The 20,286-nt window shown below is 47.5% G+C and overlaps 2 protein-coding genes across 13 annotated transcripts in view; one reads left to right on the top strand and one right to left on the bottom strand.

Annotated features, from left to right (window-relative positions):
- The window catches only part of INO80 (INO80 complex ATPase subunit), a 130,933-nt gene extending 122,635 nt beyond the window's left edge, over positions 1-8,298 (top strand). For 2 of the 4 annotated variants that reach the window (XM_082387217.1, XM_082387215.1), the window contains 4 exons: positions 1,994-2,149; positions 2,454-2,613; positions 4,026-4,241; positions 6,702-8,298. In XM_082387217.1, the coding sequence (XP_082243343.1) occupies positions 1,994-2,149; positions 2,454-2,613; positions 4,026-4,241; positions 6,702-6,919 (750 nt within the window). In that variant the 3' untranslated portion in view covers positions 6,920-8,298. The remainder of the gene's footprint in view (positions 1-1,993; positions 2,150-2,453; positions 2,614-4,025; positions 4,242-6,701) is intronic. The other 2 variants (XM_082387216.1, XM_082387218.1) reach the window with 2 other exon arrangements.
- The window catches only part of CHAC1 (ChaC glutathione specific gamma-glutamylcyclotransferase 1), an 88,979-nt gene that overhangs the window by 59,850 nt on the left and 8,843 nt on the right, over positions 1-20,286 (bottom strand). The window contains exon 5 of one of the 9 annotated variants that reach the window (XM_082387277.1): positions 3,646-3,765. The exons of 5 other annotated variants lie outside the window; for them this stretch is intronic. In XM_082387277.1, coding sequence (XP_082243403.1) covers positions 3,755-3,765 — 11 coding nt within the window. In that variant the 3' untranslated portion in view covers positions 3,646-3,754. Of the gene's footprint in view, positions 1-3,645; positions 3,766-9,421; positions 20,027-20,286 lie in introns of those variants that run through there. 3 more of the 9 variants (XM_082387271.1, XM_082387272.1, XM_082387275.1) reach the window with 3 other exon arrangements.

The following is a 20,286-nucleotide window of genomic DNA, read 5'->3' as shown; positions in this document are numbered from 1 at the left end:
GGCAGTTCTGTCCTGATAGAGAATCAAGCAGGAGAAATGCAGCCTTGGTAGAACTGTACTCCCCACACAGACATAATTACATGTGTCTGTGGTTACATGTAATTATGGAAACCATTTGTTGGGACTGTTAAAAAGCATAAGTCTAATAAATGTAAGATGGATGTTACATTATTAGATTCCATAGAATCTTAGAAAGGACCTAAGAGGTCATTAGATCCATTCCTTCTGCCATAGTTCTGCTAGTGCACCATTCAGTGTCATCTACTACTGGAAAAATAAATCGTTGGCCAGTCTGTTCATCTTTTTCTCCAATTCATGCCAAGGATTTGAGCTGTTTTTGTCTCCCTTCTGACATTTCCTACTTGAGCCCACCAGGCTAGCTGCAAAGTGGGATGTAGTTCCCCTACATTTCTCCCTGTCTTGCTGTTTCTACCAAAGTATATCAATAATCCTTACCCCTGATCTTTACTGATATGGAAATCAGAAATGAGGTCTTCAGGACTTACTCTTGTTTCAGGAGTCAGCCCATTAGTTCTGGCTAGGTTCCCAGACTTAACCATGCCTAAAGACTGTTGGTTTGAACAAATAAATAATTAGTTAATTAATTTAAAAATAAATAAATAAAGGCTGTTGGTTTGAAACCATTTTATTACCTTCCAGAAAGTGACTCCTAATTTCTTCTGGTGGGTTTGGCTTACCTTTGTGTTGTGCTGAACTTCAGACATTGCCATAGCTCTGGGCCCTCAAGTCAGACATTTGTCCATGTATCATTTCCCTGGACTGTTTGGTTTGTCTGAAGCATGTTGTCTAGTCACATGTTAAAGCCGGTTGTGTTTTAAGTGGAGGTCCACTTCTTCCCCTTATGCAAGCTTGTATAGGGCCTCGTGTCCCTTTGTCTGTATGGCCCTGATGGTCAGCAGCCTAGGAGCCTGTCTATATTATATGTTCATCTTCTGATACACACACCAGTTCAATCCACACCCTCAATTGTACCTCCTGCTAAGCAGAACTATTTCTAGCCTGAAGGATGCCCTTGGTACTCACTATATTTACAGAGTTGAAAAAAATCTCAGGAATGAAGGCTCACGTTCTTCATAGTCTGGGCTGCTATTTCTACCGATGTTCTCAGGTTCTCTTTTATGACTCCACTTTCAAATCTCTAACCCACTGCTTACTACTATTCAGGAACAATATCAAAGAAGAAAGGGTGGTTTTCTTCAACAGGACATTGTAGGGTTTACTGAGTTTGCATCAGGTGCCATCCCTACTCTGAATAAGAAGTTTCAGATAAATACCCAGTGATAATATAAACTACACAAAGACATACCCTATTAACCCTGATATAGGTCTAGATACAAATGCCGTTAGGTGCGGTGGATGGGTGTGATCCCCAGAATTTTCTAAGCACTTTCTGTGCTTCCACATCTCTCATCTGTGACAAAGCCCTACTGAACTTGGCTCTAGAACTGTTTAGTGTAGCTTAGTCACTCAATCCTTAAGCGTAAATTGAGGAAATAATGAAAAGCCACCTCAGTATTCCTTGTGTGTAATAAGAACCTTCATTCCCCTTATACATATTTAAAAAGAAGGCAGAGTGAAAACAGATGTGCGGAAAATATACTAAGAGCACGGGCCCTCCCTCTTGTGGGGCTGCATCAATTCCGCCCCTGAGAAGTGCTGCAGCTTGGCCGTGCTGGAAGCTGACCGTGCACCCCGCCCTGTGAGGATTAGGTTTGGCACAGCTCCAGTTCAGTGTGACTGGCCTTTCAACTCTGTATTATTGTGCCAGAATATGCATAAACTCTTACTAAGCCATCCCTTTCCTCCTTCCTTAGGATTTTTTCTTCCTTTAATAATATGCTAATTGAATAAAATGAAACTTAGAAGTTTACAAAGAGTCAAATTTCTGTCATCACTTTCTTCTCCAGCCCTACTCTTCTCTTGGTGCCTGTCCTCATCCTTTTTCCATATTTCTTGATTTGTGTGTTCCCAGAAGAAAAAGGAAGATGAATTGGATGGGAAAAGGAGAAAGGAGGGTGTGAACCTAGTGATCCCATTTGTTCCTTCGGCTGATAACTCCAACCTCTCTGCAGACGGGGATGACTCCTTCATTAGTGTGGACTCAGCCATGCCCAGCCCTTTCAGTGAGGTGAGGCTCCTTTTAGATGCCTTCATCACAGCAGTGGGGACTGTGTCCTGACCTGGTAGCCTTTGCTTTTCCAGGAGTTCTCCTGCCTTGTAGAAGGGGTTACATATGGAATCCATGGGAAGAAAAGCAAGTGAGGACAGGCTGCCTTCTTTGGAGCCAAAGCAGGGGGTCTAACTCTCAGGAGTGAAGCCAGGCAGGAGAGGCAAATGGTGGTGAGACCTGAGAAGCACATCCTGATGTAGGCACGAGGGCCGTGGGCCGCGGGCGCTAGGAGGGGGGGTGATCATGACCCTTTTGCCTCTAGATCTCCATCAGCAGTGAGCTGCACACCGGCTCTATTCCCCCCGACGAGAGCAGCAGTGACATGCTGGTCATTGTGGATGACCCAGCCTCCTCAGCCCCTCAGTCTCGAGCCACCAACTCTCCTGCTTCCATAACGGGCTCCGTGTCGGACACTGTGAACGGTAAGTGATGCTGCTGTCCCATACAGCTTGGGTGAGGTCCTGATTCCTTCTAGGATAATGCCGTTTTCTACTTTCTTTAAAGAAGAGTGGAGTAGAGTAAAAAGAATTTGTAGCCTCATTCTTTCATTAGCCGATTCAAGTGAAAGGGAGAATGAGAAGGTTTAGGGAATGCAAAATAAGAACTTCATAAAGATTACAAACGTCTTTATTTTCTAGCCATTCCTGTCTTTCCTATTTCACCCTTATTTTTGCCAGTTTTTAATTATAGTTAGCTTTTCTAGGCCTTTCCTCACTTTGTTCTGTGGGGCCCAGTGTTGCTGCTATTTCTTGAGGACCTCTAAGTTTAAAACTTGGGAGTAGGGACTTCCCTGGTGGTGCAGTGGTTAAGAATCCGCCTGCCAATGCAGGGGACGCGGGTTCGAGCCCTGGTCCGGGAAGATCCCACATGCCGCGGAGCAACTAAGCCCGTGCGCCACAACGAATGAGCCTGCGCTCTAGAGCCTGCGTGCCACAACTACTGAAGCCCGCATGCCTAGAGCCCGTGCTCCGCAACAAGAAGCCACAGCAATGAGAAGTCCACGCACCCCAACAAAAGAGTAGCCCCCGCTCGACGCAACCAGAGAAAACCCGCATGCAGCAATGAAGATCCAACACAGCCAAAAATAAATAAATAAATAGATTTATTAAAAAAAAAAAAAAGAAGCCGCCTGCCAATGCAGGGACACGGGTTCGAGCCCTGGTCCGGGAAGATCCCGTATGCTGCGGAGCAGCTAAGCCCGTGCACCACAACTACTGAGCCTGCGTTCTGGAGCCCGCGAGCCACAACTACTGAACCGGTGTGCAGCAGCTACTGAAGCCTGCGTGGCCTAGAGCCTGTGCTCCGCAATGAGAGAAGCCACCGTACTGAGTAGCCCGCGCACCGCAACGAAGAGTAGTCCCTGCTCGCTGCAACTAGAGAAAGCCCGCGCGCAGCAACGAAGACCCAACACAGCCAAAAATAAAACATTAATTAATTAATTAATTAAAAAAAAAAAAAAACAAACAAAAAACAAAAAAAACTTGGGAGTAAAAGTTGATTCTCCGAGGCAGGAAAACATTGGAGTGTGCAGGTGAATCACAGGTGCACGTCTCTGGAGTTCATTTAGTAATGATCTAGTTGAAAGAAGAAATTCAGGAGTAATGGCACCACTCTTAGAGAATGAAAAGCAGCTTGAGGTGTCAGGCTGTTATAGCTATTTACAGTTCTTACTAACGCTGTGTGACGCTGTGTCCCAGCCATTAAATTGAGGCGTAGACCTCCCTGGGAGTCCTGAAACAAACACCCTGAAAGCCATCTTCCCTGTCCAGGAGAAGATTCTGTTAACATGTGAAGAAATTAACTTTTTTCCCTCTTGGCCCATTTGTTCCCACAGGAATTTCCATTCAGGAAATGCCAGCCGCAGGACGTGGTCATTCAGCCCGAAGCCGAGGCCGCCCCAAAGGTTCAGGAAGCACAGCCAAAGGAGCAGGGAAGGGCCGGAGCCGAAAGTCCACCGCAGGCAGTGCTGCTGCAATGGCAGGAGCCAAAGCAGGGGCAGCCGCGGCCTCTGCAGCTGCCTATGCTGCATACGGGTACAACGTGTCTAAAGGTGCGGAGGCCCCAGGGGACTGCGGGCTCCATTCTGGTCGGGGACAGTCTGGAGGGTCTATTGAGCATTCCACCAGGTAGAGCAAGTAGGACACCCCCAGGCCCAAAGCTCCTTCCCAAGCCCATGTTGGATTCTGCCTCAGCATTGAGTGGTCCTGACTCTCTCCTTGCCCTTGTGACTTAGCACAGTACTGCCTTCAAAGTGGAAGGAACTGTGAAAACAGAGAAAGCTGAATTTTAAACAGAATTTCTCCTGCTTTGAGAACTGATTTTTTTTCCCCCGGACCCACATTTTAATAATTACATTTCAGTAGTCAAGGCTAGCATAGTTAACTTTTACCCAGCCTTGTGCTCCATCACCTTAGGGTTAAACACCTGCTGTAGGGGATTCCCTGGTGGTCCAGTGGTTAGGACTCTGTGCTCTCACTGCCGAGGGCCCAGGTTCAATCCCTAGTCAGGGAACTAAGATCCCGCAAGCCGCGTGGCGCCAAAAAAAACCAAAACCAAAACAAAACAAAAAAAACACCACCTGCTGTGTGCATAGGAGTATAACACATGAACCCCTTGCCTGAGTGTATAAAGAAAATGAGAAGGGGAAGTTGGGCATGGAATTTGTTTAACAGCAATACAAGGCAGTATGTGTGTACTGAATGAAGGGAGAGGGAAGGCCTTAATTCTGGTTGTAGATCAGAAGAAGGAGGAACCGTGGATTTGATGACAAAGTTGCCAGGCTAATTCAGAAGGAAAGAGAAGGATGGTGAAGGATTTAAACTGGCAACAGAGAGTTTACCGTGACCAAGGCATGTTGTGGGTCACCGAGCAGGTCAGTCAGGCTGTGCTGAAGAGGAGCTGCGGGAGTCAGGGTTGGAAAGACCTGCTGGGCGAGAGCTTACCCGGTGTGTGACCAGGGGCTCTGGGAAGTTTGAGAAGGGAAGTAGCTATTGTGACCATGAGCTGTGGAGGATAATGGTAGCGGTGGAATGTAGGACATCTGAGAGCGGTGAGAAGGGCACCCTCACCATGCACAGACCTCTCTCCCCATTGGAAATGCGGGCTTAGGATTTAGGGTTGCTGCAGCAAGTACGGGCATTGTTGGATAGAAAGTTCTCAGTAAGCGTTAGGCTACCTCCCCTTTCTCCTCCTGCAGGGATAGCGGCCTTCATTTATCTGTTCATTCAACAAATATGAAGTATGATAGCCTACCCCAGTGTTTCTTAACCTCTTGCCAGCTCATCACACCCTTGGAAAACAACAGTCACGGCAGTGGTCAAGGCTGCCATGGCAGGATTTCACCCACGGATGGGGCAAAGCATGACACTCATCAGGCTTTCTCCCGGAGGCAACAGGGGGTAGAGTGTCACAAGAAAAATTGACAGTGCTTGGTGACTGGGAACGGAAAACAAGGGAAAGGACTGATCTGGACATCACCCACAGCTCCACTGTGGATGAGAGGAGACACGAGTCTGCCTGCTGAGCACGTAGAATTCATTCGTAGGAATGTTCAAAAGAGTTGTTGCCCAGGAAGCCATCACTGGAGATGGGAGATTTGAACCAGGTCCTTAAAGTGGCAGGGCTTGGAGAGCAGGGGTAGCTGCGTCCAACAGAAGGAGAACTGCATGAGTGTAGACACAGGATAGAGTGGGCAGCCTTGTGTCCTCTGGCCAGACTGGGGAGTAGAGGACATCTTCTGAAATTAAGAAGGAAGCAGCTGGGACTTCCTTGGTGGCCCAGTGGTTAAGAATCCGCCTGCCAATGCAGGGGACGTGGGTTCGAGCCCTGGTCCGGGAAGATCCCACATGCCGCGGAGCAGCTAAGCCCGTGAGCCACAACTACCGAACCTGCGCTCTAGAGCCTGTGAGCCACAACTACCTAGCCCACGTGCCACAACTACTGAAGCCCTCGCGGCTAGAGCCCGTGCTCCGCAACAAGAGAAGCCACCACAGTGAGAAGCCCGCGCACCGCAACAAAGAGTAGCCCCAGCTCGCCGCAACTAGAGAAAGCTGGCACACAGCAATGAAGACCCAACACAGCCAAAAATTTAAAAATAAATAAATAAATAAATTTTTAAAAAAATAAAGAGGGAAGCAACTAATCACAAGTGGTGTCCTAAAAAGGAAGAAGGAATGTGTAAGAAAATACATTAGTGCCTGTAAGTTACAGCTCATCCTGCAGCCTTGGCTTTCCCATGTTGTATAATGTGTGCTCTGCTCTTGAGTGCCAAGGTGACAATCTTACTCCCTCTTGATGCGGTAATGTGGAGAGAGCTGGGTAGGTATCATTTTTCTCTTACTGAAAAAACAGTTGACAGGAAGCGCAAGCAAATACGCTAAGAAGAGTGGCAGGGAGGGGGTTCCCCACGACCTCATCTCCAGACCAGACTCCAGCAACCGAGGTTAGGCACTGAGGCACTCGGACAGCACTGGTGCTTATGCTCGTTTTGCCTCTCTTTCCCTCCCCACAGGAATCTCCGCCAGCAGTCCTCTGCAGACGTCCCTTGTTCGGCCTGCTGGCCTTGCTGACTTTGGACCTTCAAGCGCCTCTTCTCCCTTGAGCTCCCCTTTGAGCAAAGGAAATAGTGTTCCTGGGACTCCCAAGAGCCTCCACTTGACCAGCAGCCTAGCCCCAGACTCCCTGGTCCGGAAACAGGGCAAAGGCACCAACCCCTCTGGAGGACGGTAACCACCTGGCCCTCCAGCTTCCTTCAACCAAACCGGGGGCTAGAGTCCTGGCCTGCAGATGGCCTTTGGATGGCTTGCCCAGTGCAGCATCTTTCATCCCAAGCCAGAGGGCAGCGATGACCAGCTGCAGCAAGGGAAAGACAGGCAGGTGGTTGGCGTGAGCACTTTGATCACCTGTGTCCCAAGAGGAATGCTCTGGGGTTGCCTGTAGGAAGAAGGCCCAAGGACGGGGATCAGGCCCACAGCATCTCAAAGGAATTTATAGGCAAGTCTTAAACCTCATACTGGGGAAGGGCCTGACAGAGACCCTGTTTAGATGCTCAGGCACACAGTCTCCATCCCCATTCCACTCTTGGGCTCTGGCCATGTCCCTTGCAAAGGCTCTACAAGTGCTGTGAAGAGCCTTCCACAGTGGAGACTTCTCTTAGGGCTGTGATTTCCTGTGGGGCTAGGAAGGGAGGAAATCGTGTATGCGACGTCCTCAGTCGTGGGCAACTCCCCAAGTCTCCAAACCCCATTTGCCAGAGTGTCACGGTTGAGGAGAGCAGCGAACGCAAAAGAAGGTAGTGGTCTGTGAGGATGACAGAAGGCTAGAGGAAGCATGCCTGGAGGCAGTTGTTTTCCCAGCATTTCCTCCCCTGTCCTGCACGGTTCGCACCAGAGAACCTTCAGGTCCCACCAGCAACAGTAGCAGCAGCTCCCACTCCGGGACTCCCAGACGCCAGTAAACAGACCAGGAGCCACCTCAATCAGCAGGACATCCTCACTGCCCCTCTTGCAGGCTCCCCTTGCCCTTCCTGAATGCACAGTCTCCCCACCCTTGCCCTTCAGCCCCCTGCTTGGCTGTATGCACTGTCTGTATTGCACTGAGAAAGGAAGGGATGGCGGAGTGAGCTGGAGAGGATGGAGAGAGGGCAGGCTCAGCACCCACCCTCCCAGCCTGACCCCACCAGCCTGAGCTTGCTTCCCTCCAGGAGAGGCAAAGGGGTGGTGTTGGCACTGGTGGTGTTTCTGCTTGCCCCCAGCCTGATGTCCCTGGTGGAGCAGGTGCTTCTGGGCGGGCCAGCCTCTAATTTGCACACCTGAAAATCGCGGAATTGAGTTTAGATAGATTGATTTTTAAAACTTTTTTTTTGGAGTAGGAGTGGTAGGGGAATCATTTAATTTAAATCATTAAGATTCCCCTGCCCAAACCCAGACTCCTGTGTACAGATGCTGTTTAGAGGGAATCAGAAAAATGCCAAGCCTTTTTTCTCTTTGAATGTGCTGTCTATTTTTATAACTGAACTTGTACATATGTATAAAGAGAGACACATCTTTCTTTTACTAACTGGAGAAAAAAAATCTTAAATAAAATGGAGTGAGATAATTTTATGTAAATTGAGGTGTCTGTGGTCTTTGCAGCCGCCTCTCCTTGGGGGCATTGTAAGGCTCTTGGGGGAGTGTGGCAGGATGAAGGGGAAGCAGAGCCCCAACGTTGTCATCGTTCTTGTGGTCAGGACACGTGGTCAGTGTGACGAGGAGTGCCCTGTGGGCGTTAATTGGGCATAGGAGTTCGCCTCCAGCCGTCAGAGAGGAGGCTTAACCAAGTTCCTGGCGGGCCAGGGCCTCGGCCTTCAGGGTGTGGGCTCCTTATGACTCCAGACCTTGCCTCCAGGACTTAGGCGTAGGCAGCTTGACCTGGTCCACCATTAGGCAGTTACATAGTGGTAATCTTAACACTGACGGATTCTTTCCCCAAATACCACAAGTGAGAGATTATCCTGGCAGTGTGTAATATATAAAATCCCCAACTAATAGAAACTGTATTGTCCCAATTTCTAAAACTGTGATATGTGTACAAACGTGTGCATATAAACCCCAGAAACCTACCCCGTTTGCAGTTCCAGTACCCACTGTCAATCAGTTAAGCCAGCAGAAATACTAAGGAACTGTGAAACGAACTCAGTGTTATCAAAGTTAGCTGTACTTGTAAGAATCATGAAGGAAAACAGTGAAATATGTTACTAGGGATTCCAAAGACATCCAGGCTTTGAAAACTTAGCTCTCTGATCAGTTGGAAAAAGAATGAGTTCCCAGCCTGCACTGGCAGTGTTTCTCTGATTGAGTTAAAACACTCATGTATGCTCTTGTGTCACCTTTGAGCAGGGCTCGTGCTGTTCCGAATGTGCTGGCTGTGTGGCCGCCCAAGCCGTGGCTTACCCTGCACACCCTTGAGCGGGGTGGGCTGGCTCCTTGGAAGCTGCTGCTCACCCCGTCACAAGGGTAAAGCCGTGTCTTCATTTTGCTGATCTTAAGTAGCACTGTCATATGTGCTGGGTCTTGTTTTTCTTGCTGGTAAACTTGACCAAGGCCTCACACAGAGCAAACCAGTGTCAGTTTCCCAATTAGCCATGCCCTATTGTCACCACTGTGGCTCCTGGTCAACAAGCCCACTAGGATGGATCCTCTCCACTTCTCATTACCCAGCTTGCCGCCCCCCACCCCCCACCCCAGTGACAAGACTCTAGAACCTTGTCAAGGTCAGCAGTGGTCGCCTCTGTAGGGACCTGACAACTCAGATCCTCGGGTAGCTTCACCCGGATGCGGATAGGCTAGTATCCTCTCCTGAAAAGCATGTAAGTCTTGGATCAGAGCTCTCCAGTCTTCTGTGTCCCCAGACGTGGTACCATACCCCCCTTTTACCCATTTTCAATCCAGTCCCTGAAGAAACACAGCTAACATTTCCTATTGAGGGGTGCTCGCAGCCTTAATGTTCCTCCTCACCTGTCCCTCCCTTACCTGAGGGTTCATAGATGGGGCTTGAATCTTAAAAGCGAAAGCTTCAAACTCATTAACAGCTTGAGTCCTGTCCCCAAGTTATGACTCATGCTAGTCTGTCCACTCTCTGAAGACTGCGGCTCTCATGTGGGAGATGGACAGCTTTCACCTATGAACCCAAAGAGCCAGTCCCTTAACGTAGAAAAAGACTGGGGAGGGCTCCTGCCTGCTAAAAGGAGCGTCCCTCAGGGAGCCTGGAGGTCCAGTCCTCCAGTGCAGATCTCACTGGATCACAGTGAGGCCATCTTTTCGACCAGGTTTCCCTTGCCACATGAACCAGCTCTGGGGCCCTAGGTAAGTAGATTTTAAGATTGTGGGCTGCCCCATGAGGAGCCCTGGAAATGTGGAGTCTGCACTGGGCTTACTATCACAGTTTCCATTCCTAGGGCTTTGTTGAAGCACTCAGGAGTCTCTGGAGACCCCCTGGACCTGGAGTTTTAGAGATCCCCAGATGTGCCTCAAGGGCTGTTGTGAGTGATAAACAAAAAGGGATATGGGCCACCCAAATTAAACAGAGCAGCTCTGCTTTTACTGCGAGCTAAAGATTTTGTGTGGAGTTAAACTAAGTTTAAGTTAAATTTTTTTTTTTGAAACTTCTGAATCATCCCCTTAAGTAATGCTTATCAAACTTTAGTACACATATGAATCACCTCGGATCTTCTTAAAATGCAGGTTGAATTTCAGAAGGTCTAGGGTGAGACCTGAAACTGAACCTCTAACAAACACACCTCAGGTGATGGCTGCTTCGCCTTGGACCACACCTGGCATAACAAGGCCTTGGGCACCCTCCAGCCATGTCAGTCAGAATAAACTCTGATCTCTTCTTGTATGCCCCCACTCCAGCCAGGAAGCTCTGTGCAGGAAATACAACTTGATTTTTTAGGTTACTCAATCCACCTGATGAAAGAAAATGAAAAACTAACATTTCCAGGAAAATTAGGTCCCATACATGTTTTCTCACTTTTTTCATTTTAAACCTATCAATTCATGATTTTCTCCATCGCCTTTTTCCCCTGGGTAGACCTCTGTTAACATGTTAGGTATGAGAGAAGATCTCTGATCTGCTGCTGCCCCTCTGTCCTGTGTAGCCTCCACCAAGTTGTAGCCTCTTTAATTGCTAGAGGGTCTGCGATCCCCGGACTCGCTATTTTCTCTGCTGCATGTGTCTCCTTCTCGTGACTACCAGACTCCTCAGGGCCAGTCAGCTTTCTGAACTAATTCCTAAGCCCTTTCCAGGGGCATGGTGAAGTTTGGCAGGTCTCCCATGCTTCTCCGAGACTGCCAGAGTGTGGGAAGCCGTGCGGTTTGGGAGGCAGCCGTGGCCACTGCTGGCTGCCCAAATCAGCCATCTTCATGGTGCCTTCAAACCACTTGGATGTGGAAGGCGTAGCGGAGGGCAGGCTCTGTTCTAGAGAAAGCAGGGCCTCTGGCTGTCATAAAACTGTGTGCCCAGGTACTCGCTCTATGGTAGCAAATGGTGCTGCTAAGAAAGGCATCTGCCTGGAGGGGAGGCCCCTGCATGGAGGCTCCTGAGGACTCTGGGGTGGCAGGAGCTTGAGCTATGTCAGCCCTCGTGGGAACAACCCCTTTTGTCATCCTGGAAGTGTCTGGGGCAAACAGTGCCATGGCTGGACTACGGAGATGCCAATCCCTGGTGACAGTCCCCAGGGCTGGGTGTAGGGGGAGGTAGAAGGAAAGGGTAAGAGGAGGGAGGACAAGCCTGAGGCCCACTTCCTGGGTCCCTGAGGAAGCTGGGCGCCTCCCTTGTCACCAGGCCCCTGAACTCTTCATGTGCTCCCATTTCTTCCTTGCTTCAGGTCCTGAGACTCAGCTGGCTTCCCCTTCCTCTTTAAAACAGCCACCATCCACTCTCATTCCAGTTTCCCCTGTTTACTGCAAGCTGCTGGGAGATGTACCCCTGGTCCTCTCCTAACTGCTGCCAAATGAGCGTCTTGCTTTTTTTTTTATATTAAGGGTTTTCTTGCTCATCAAAACAAAGACGCCAGGTAAAAGCAGAACAGGACATAGGGAGTTACAAAGCTCAAGATCTTTTTCACAGTTCTCCGAGTCCCTGGTCTACAGTTCCTGGCACCTTGGTTAAGAGAAACAAGGATTCCTGAGTGAGAGGCTCTCTCTTAGAGAGGTAAGAGTTTCTCCCCAAAGGCCAGGGAACGGGCTCTAGTGAGCACCCCTGCACGTCCCATGCCTCTCTCCTCTCCTGCCCTTTGGGATTTTGAGGTCCTGGGACCCAAAGCCCAAGAATGAATGCCTAGACCAAGGGCTGGGGTGACCTCTCTGGGTCTGACCTGGACTGTGGACTAGGCTGCACAGCCTCTGAAGGGAAAAGGAAGCAGGGGCACAGAGGGTCACAGTTGCAGGAGATGGTGGGGCGTTTTCTAAGCTCCCCCAGCCCAGCTGATGGTCCTGAGAGCCGCTCTCTGGGAGAACGCCCGGGGCACTCAGAACATCTCATGCCCTCCATCACCACCACATAACCCCAAGCCCCACCCTGAATCAGGCCTACTTGCAGCTGTTCCTGCTACCAGGGAAGAGGGAAGGGACTCCCTTCACATTTCCCAGGTGACGGGTCCTGGAAGACCCCAGGCAGCTTCATGCCTTGCACCCTTGAAGTCACTTGCCTAGGAATGTCTGAGGAGGGCAGTGGGGGAGTGTCGGGGGTTAGGGGTTGAATCCAGTGGGTTGTAAGGGCCACGCGGCTTCAGTGGTCTCAGTTTGTCCTCAGCCCCGTGGATTTGGAAAGGGCAGCATGAACTCGATCATGCAGAATCTTTCTGAATAGCTATGTCAGAGAGCTGATAGTTAACCCTTTGAAGCACCAGAATTTATCTTGGTTAGGACTCTTTTGAAGAGATTTTATGAAGATCACAGCTTAAACAGACCCTACTGAACATATCTTAACCTTTCCTGAGAACCTGGGTCACATGAGCATCTGGTGCTCAGGCCCCTGCGCCATGACTACCGAGTGCCTGATACTAAACCACACGGGCAGGTACACTTGTATGCGTCTCAAGTCTGCTTTGAGTAGGACCTGTGTCCCCTTAGTGTTTTTGTGCTGATATCTAACTTACCTCCCTCTTCTAACTTACCTTTTCCAAATTCTTGGGGGCTTGAAAACCATTTATCCTGATTCAGAACTTCTGAACCAGAGAAAACTACTCCGAAGGAGGAACTGCGGGCTCTCCTAGGAATAAAGTGATTGAGCTTCAGTGCATGCCTCTGGCCTCTGCTGGGCTCCAGTACCTGAGTTCTGGATAAGCCCAGTGTTCTAGATAGGCGTGTTCTGGTTTGAACCAGTTCACTAAAGCTTATGGATTTTATTTTACTCTCTCTTTTTTTAAAAACCAAAAAGTGTGTTGATTAACTCAAGTACCTAGGAACAGTTCTGCCAAGGAAGAGCTGGAGGCAATCTGAAGGCAATGTAAGCAAATGTAGCCCATCATCAGGGTTCAGTGAGAGCAAGGAAAACGAACTGTGTGATCTCAAAGGCCAGTGTCACTGAACCTGATCTCCTGATCTCCACTCCCCAATGCTTCACCTTTATGGGGACAGGCTGGTCATCCCTAGGGACTGTCCAATCACAGATCTCCATGGGTTGGGCCATAAATCCTCTGATCAAATAATGTCACTGCTTACATTGGTTAGGGCAGCACACACTCTGTAAGAGAGACTCCAAAATGCAACTGCTCAAGTAAGATGTAAATCCACATATGTCTCCCTTAAGAATTTGAATTTATTCTACACAGTCATTTTAGGTCCCAGTTTATTGTCATCCTGTTTCTCTGCCATCTCCATGCTTTGTTCTCATCTGCATGGTTAGTGCTGGTTTGCAGAAACATCTGATAGGAAGGGGAAAGTCTGGAGAGGAGGTGCCCCTGCTGTCTTAAAAGTTAGACCCTTAAATGGCTCACAGTACTTTGGCTCACATTGTATCAGAGAGAGCTCTAGATGCAAAGACCCATCCAACTGCAAAGGAGGCTGCCATACAATTAAGGAAGAAGAGAACAGATTTTGAACGGACAGCTCTTAGTCTTGGACACAATGCCCCAAAGGAAAATGGGCAAAACCACTTATTTGAGGTCTATTTATAAACACTTTCTGTGTGCTAGGCATCGTACATGCATAGAAAATGCACACAAACACGCAAATGGGTAATAATCATATGGGGAAATGTTTACCCTCATTAATAATCAAAGAAATGAGAGCTAAAACAATGAGATTCCAAGCTTCTCCTATCAGATTGGCTGAAGTTTGCTTTTAAATAACAATTGCCAGGGACTTCCCTGGTGGTCCAGTCGTTAAGAATCCACCTTCCAATGCAGGGGATGCAGGTTCGATCCCTGGTGGGGGAACTAAGATCCCACGTGCCGCGGGGCAACCCACGTGCTGCAACTACTGAGCCCACGTGCTCTGGAGCCTGCGCACCACAACTAGAGAGAGGCCCATGCGCCACAACAAAAGATCCCGCATACCGCAACTAAGACCCGTCACGGCCAAATAATGAATTAAGAAAAACAAAAACAAAAAACAGTTGCTAGAGTTGGGGAAGATACACAAAAATAGGCTTTAGCACCAACTCCTGGTGGAATCAAAAGCTGATTTACTGTGAAACACTGTAGTTTAAGCTTCCGGACTCCTCACTTTGTAGGCCTCCTTTGCACCGGATGGCATGGAACACTGTTCCAGTCTGGGGGACCCCCTCTGTGCCTTGGAAGAGGTGGTCCTGGGGCTGTTCCTCTACCTCCAGTGACAATTTGCCCTTGGTGGCCCTCATCCAGCAACCGGACCCCATTGTTGACCCCAAGGAGAATGATCTAAACAAGACACTGTCCCACCATGGCCCAGGCTTCATCGCTAATAAACCCCCAAAGACTGGCATGGTGGGATCACCAGATCAGTGAGGACCTGGCTGGCTGGACCAGCTGCCATGGGAGACCATGCCTCCTGAGATCAGTGAGCAAGACCTAGCCTGAACAGGCCTCTCTGAGGAAGTTACAGAGATGGCAATAGGGCACTTTCTAAAACTATCAGTAATGAAAAATTTATATCAAATACACTATTTTAAAAAGACTATACAACATTTTCTTTATATTCTTTCTATAGAAAGTGAAATTGCAATATTATTTCTTGAAGCCCTTCACACCCACTAGGATGGCTACAATAAAAATGGTAATAGGGCTTCCCTGGTGGCACAGTGGTTAAGAATCTGCCTGCCAATGCAGGGGACACGGGTTCGAGCCCTGGTCCGGGAAGATCCCACATGCCGTGGAGCAACTAAGCCCATGTGCCACAACTACTGAGCGTGCGCTCTAGAGCAGGTGAGCCACAACTACTGAAGCCCATGTGCCGTAACTACTGAAGCCCACGCACCTAGAGCCCGTGCTCCGCAACAAGAGAAGCCACCACAATGAAGCCCGCGCACCGCAACGAAGAGTAGCCCCCGTTCTCAGCAACTAGAGAAAGCCTGCACGCAGCAGCGAAGACCCAATGCAGCCAAAAATTAAATAAATGAATAAATAAATTTATTTTTAAAAAAAACGGTAATAGTAAGTGTTAATGAGGATATGGAGAAATTGCAATCATTCGTTGCTGGTGGTAACGTAAAATGCTGCAGGTGCCTGGGAAAACAGTTTGGCAGTCCCTGAAAAAGCTAAACGTATACTGTTACTGTGATGGTTAATTTTATGTATCAACTTAAGTGGGCCACAGAGTATCCAGACATTTGGTCAAACATTATTCTGGGTGTTTCCGTGAGTTTTTTTGGATCAGATTAACACTTAAGTCAGTAGACTGAGTAAAGCAGATCGCTCTCCCTAATGCTAGTGGGCCTCCTCCAATCAATTGAAGACCTGAATAGAATAAAATGGCTGATGCTCCCTCCAGTAAGAGAGAAGTCCTCCTGCCTGACTGCCTTCGAACTGGAACACTGGCTTTCTCCTGCCTTCAAGCTGGAATTGAAACAGCAGCTCTTCCTGCTAGCCTTTGGACCAAACTACACCACTGGCTCTCCTGGTTCTCCAGCTTGCAGACTCATCCTGCAGGTCTGCAGACCTTGGGACCTGTCAGCCTCCATAGTCACATGAACCAATTTACTTCTATCTAAATATCTATCTATCTATCTATCTATCTATCTATCTATCTATCTATCTGTCTTCTACCTATCTATCTATCTATATCTCCTATTGGTTTTGTACCTCTGGAGAACCCTAAAAATACGACCCAGCAATTCCACTTCCAGGTGTACCCAAGAGAAATGAAAACATATGTCTACAAAAAAACTTAGACATGAATCTTCATAGCAGTATTCACAAGAGTCAAAAGGCGGAAACAATGCAAATGTCCATCAACTGATGAATGGACAGATAAAATGTGGTATATCCATACAATGGAATATTATTCAGCAATAGAAAGGAATGAAGTACTGATTTGTGCTACAAATAGGATGAAGCTTGGAAACATTATGTTAAGTGAAAGAACCCAAACACCAAAAGACCAGGTATTATATGATTATGAAATGTCTAGAATGGGCAAATCTATAGAGACAGAAAGTAAATTAGTGGTTGCATAGGGTTGGGGGATTGGGTAATAAGTAAAGGGTGTGAGGTTTCTTTGTGGACTAATAAAAATGTTATAAAATTGATTGTGGTGATAGTTGCATACCTCTGTGAATATGTAGTAAAAGCCATTGAATTGTACACTTTAAAAGGTGAATTGTATGGTACATGAATTATATTTCAATTAAGTTGTTAAGAAAAAAAAGAAGATGCGGCCAAAAATGTAGAAGAAAAGTTTTAGGTTGAACAACATAAAATTGCTTTTTAACCTACAAATATGGCAGTTTCATATGTTTCAATCTATTGATAAATAATAATGTTATTTTATGATTTTTGAGGTGGTTGTAAGCTTTTTCTTTTTCTATTCTAAATATTCACTTTTGTGCTTAATTTTGTATTCTTAAAGAGGGCTTTCCCAAATTGTATAAGATTTAGGCCTCACACACCCAGATCCAGGGTGGGAATGTAAAGTGTTAGGGCCTTGTGTAGGACAATCTGACAATCTGTGTCAGGAATTTTAGAAATATCCATGCCTTTGACCCAGCCACTCTACTTTCAGGGATCTATTTTCAGGGAATAATCAAGTTTGCTGTAGGGCAAGGCTTCTCAACTTTGAACCTTGGATAATGGAGCAGGAGCCCAGACTGAGCCTTGTCAGAAGTTCCATTCCTCATAACTTTTGAGTTTCACCAATAACTCCTTGGCTTGAGCCCATTGGAACTGGATTTTCTGTTATACGCAACTAAAACAAAGGTTTCATGGCAGCATAACTGAACCTAGCGAAAAATTGGAAACAACCCAAATGGAAACAATATAGGATTGGTTAAATCAATTTTGTACATCACTATGTTGAACTATTAGGTGGCCATTAAAAATCATATCTTTAAGAATATCTGATGACATAGGAAAAAATGCTCACAATTTAATCTTAGGTGAAAAAGTAGGACACAAAATAAGTGATGAAGTTTATTTTTTACCTACATATGTATATATGTAGGTTTTTTAATAGAGTAATAAGAAAGAGGACTAGAAGGAAGCAAACTTTCCTGGATGAATTATGAATGAATTTTAATTCTTTATACCATTCTGTATTTTCCAAACTTTCTACTACGATCATGTGTTATTTGATATATAATTGCAACAAGCACTTTAGGAACAGAAGCATGGGGTATTTTTTGGCTGAGTTGGGTCTTCTTGCTTCACACAGGCTTTTTCTAGTTGGGGCAAGAGGGGGCTACTCTTTGTTGCAGTGCGCAGGCTTCTCACTGCGGTGGCTTCTCTTGTTGCGGAGCAGGGGCTCTAGGCGCATGGGCTTCAGTAGTTGCAGAACGCGGGCTCAGTAGTTGTGGCTCGCGTGCTCTAGAGCGCAGGCTCAGTAGCTGTGGCTCACGGGCTTAGTTGCTCTCTGGCATGTGGGATCTTCCTGGACCAGGGATCGAACCCGTGTCCCCTGCACTGGCAGGCGGATTCTTAACCACTGTGTCACCAGGGAAGTCCAAGAAGTATGCTTTTAAGGGAAATTTAGAAAACACTGAAAAGCAAGAAGGTAAGATATTTCCCACAACGAAAGCTTTCTTACAATGTGTCTTCTGATTTCAAATCAGTTCTCATGATAAAATGATAACATGGTAGCATCCCCCCAATACACCTTAATAATTTCAAGGGGACTTTAGAGAAGCTGTACTTCAGGGAAAGGCATGGGCTGGAATTTCAGACACCATGGAGAGATATTTTAAGGCAGGTATGTCTTTTCTGAGCATCAATATCTGCTCCAGTTTGCAAGCCTGGTGTTCCGGTTTACCTGGGCCTGGGGCCAGCTTTTCCTCTGGGTAGAAAACGGAGCACCCTGGGCTTCCCTGGTGGCACAGTGGTTAAGAATCCACCTGCCAATGCAGGGGACACGGGTTCAAGCCCTGGTCCGGGAAGATCCCACATGCCACGGAGCAACTAAGCCCGTGCGCCACAACTACTGAGCCTGCGCTCTAGAGCCTGTGAGCCACAACTGCTGAGCCCACAAGCCGCAGCTACTGAGGCCCGCGCGCCTGGAGCCTGTGCTCCGCAACAAGGGAGGCCACCGCAATGAGGAGCCCGCACACCACAACGAAGACCCAACACAGCCAAAAATAAATAAATACATAAATAAAATAAATTATAAAAACAAAACAAAACAAAAAAGAAAAGGGAGCACCCTGCATGGCCCACCACCCAAATCAGTGCTCTTAACCTCTGAAGGGATGTCCAGAGCCTCTTTGTGCCCAGGCCTTTTCTTTTTCAGATCTGCATTTTATTACATATTTGACTGACTTATGAATAAGTAATAAATTTGCACAGTTCAAAATCAAAAACATACAAAAGGGCATAAGAATAAAAAGTCTCTCTTCCATCCCCTCCCCTGGCCCCCAGTTCCCCTCCTGGGAGGCAAACTGTGTTGACAGTTTCTGGTGATTCCTTCCAGACATATATCTATGCTTTTTAAATACATGATTGTATTCATACTATGTCTCTAACTTTGTATGCTTTTTTTTTTTCACTTACACACTAATGTTAAGAGAATACTGTAAAAAGAGTAAAATGGTTTCTGAACATTAATAAATATTCTTCCTAAACATTCATAATTACTCAAATATGCCATGGAAGGGAGATGGGCCATTTGGTTGTCCTACTGCTGGAAATTTTGGACTTTCTCCCCCTAAGTCCTCTGAGTCTGTCCAAATGAAACTGTCCTCCTGGGTTCAGCCAGCAATTGCATTTGGTTTGGGACCTGATTAGCCATTGGCTCCCTGGGGACACAGAGCTCAAAGGTCAGGAGGAGGCCCAGGGCCCAAGCCAGAGGGAAGAGCGGGTGGTCCCTGGCCTTCAGGAGCTGGCTGTGTGGTCCAGGCCAGCAGAGGAGATATATTTAGCTGGGTCAGATGCTGCTGGCTGTATCATGACCCAGGAGGACTGTGCTATTGGTAAACAAACCACAATGGCCTGGCTTTCAGTCAGTCCTCCTTTCTCCCTTTCCCCACTTGCTGGCAGGGCAGGGGCTGTGAGAGGTGGAGGTGGGCACTGACCAGGGAGAGGGCTCGTCTGGAGAGGCCACCTGCAAGGCACCCGGCAGAATTGTGTGGCCTTGTTCTCATGGCCCCAAGTTGTTGTTTTTTTCTGTCATTTCCCCTCCTGCCTTTCTTCACCCACCCTCCCCAACACAGCAGAGTGGGGCAGCCCAGGGAGCACCCCCTTCCTCCTCTGCCTCCACCTCCTTTTCCCTTTCTCCCTCTACCCATCAACCTGATTTGCCATCAGTGCTCCGCTAAGTGAATAGAGTTCATTCATACAGTCATTCAGCCAACTTCATTTATCCATTGATTTGGCCAGCAAATATTTTTTGAGGGCCTGAGATAAGCCAGGCTCAGTGCTGGGTACCAAAGACACAGCAATGAACAGGGAGGTGCTGGCTCTGGCCCTCGTGGAGCTTACACTCTAGTGAGGTTAGAGATAATCCAGTAACTAATTAGGTGCTGGTGAAAATAGTAGTGTTAAACAATAACCAACATTCACATAGTGCTTTAAAGTACACAGGGACTTCCCTGGTGGTCCAGTGGGTAAGACTCTGCGCTCCCAATGCAGGGGGCCTGGTTTCAATCCCTGGTTGGGGAACTAGATCCCGCATGCATGCCGCAACTAAGAGTCCACATGCCACAACTAAGAAGTCCACATGCCGCAACTAAGACCTGGCACAACCAAAATAAATAAATAAATAAATATTTTAAAATAAATAAAGTATATAAGGGTCTTTCACCTGATAGCACATCTAATCCCAAGAGTCTAAGAGATAGTTATGGTTATCATTCCTGCTTTAAAAATGAAGAAATTGCAGCTCAGAGATATTAAATAACCTGGCCAAGGACTCACAGGGTACATGGAGCCCTGGTTCTTGAGCTCAGTCCCTCCAACCCCAAGCTCATGTCCCTCCTGAAAAAGAGGAGCCACT

The sequence above is a fragment of the Balaenoptera borealis genome (genome assembly GCF_965194805.1).
Source record: "Balaenoptera borealis genome assembly, chromosome: 3".
NCBI classification, from domain to species: Eukaryota; Metazoa; Chordata; class Mammalia; order Artiodactyla; family Balaenopteridae; genus Balaenoptera; species Balaenoptera borealis.
The sequence above is the reverse complement of the archived record's forward strand: the minus strand, read 5'-3'. Positions and strand labels throughout refer to the sequence as shown.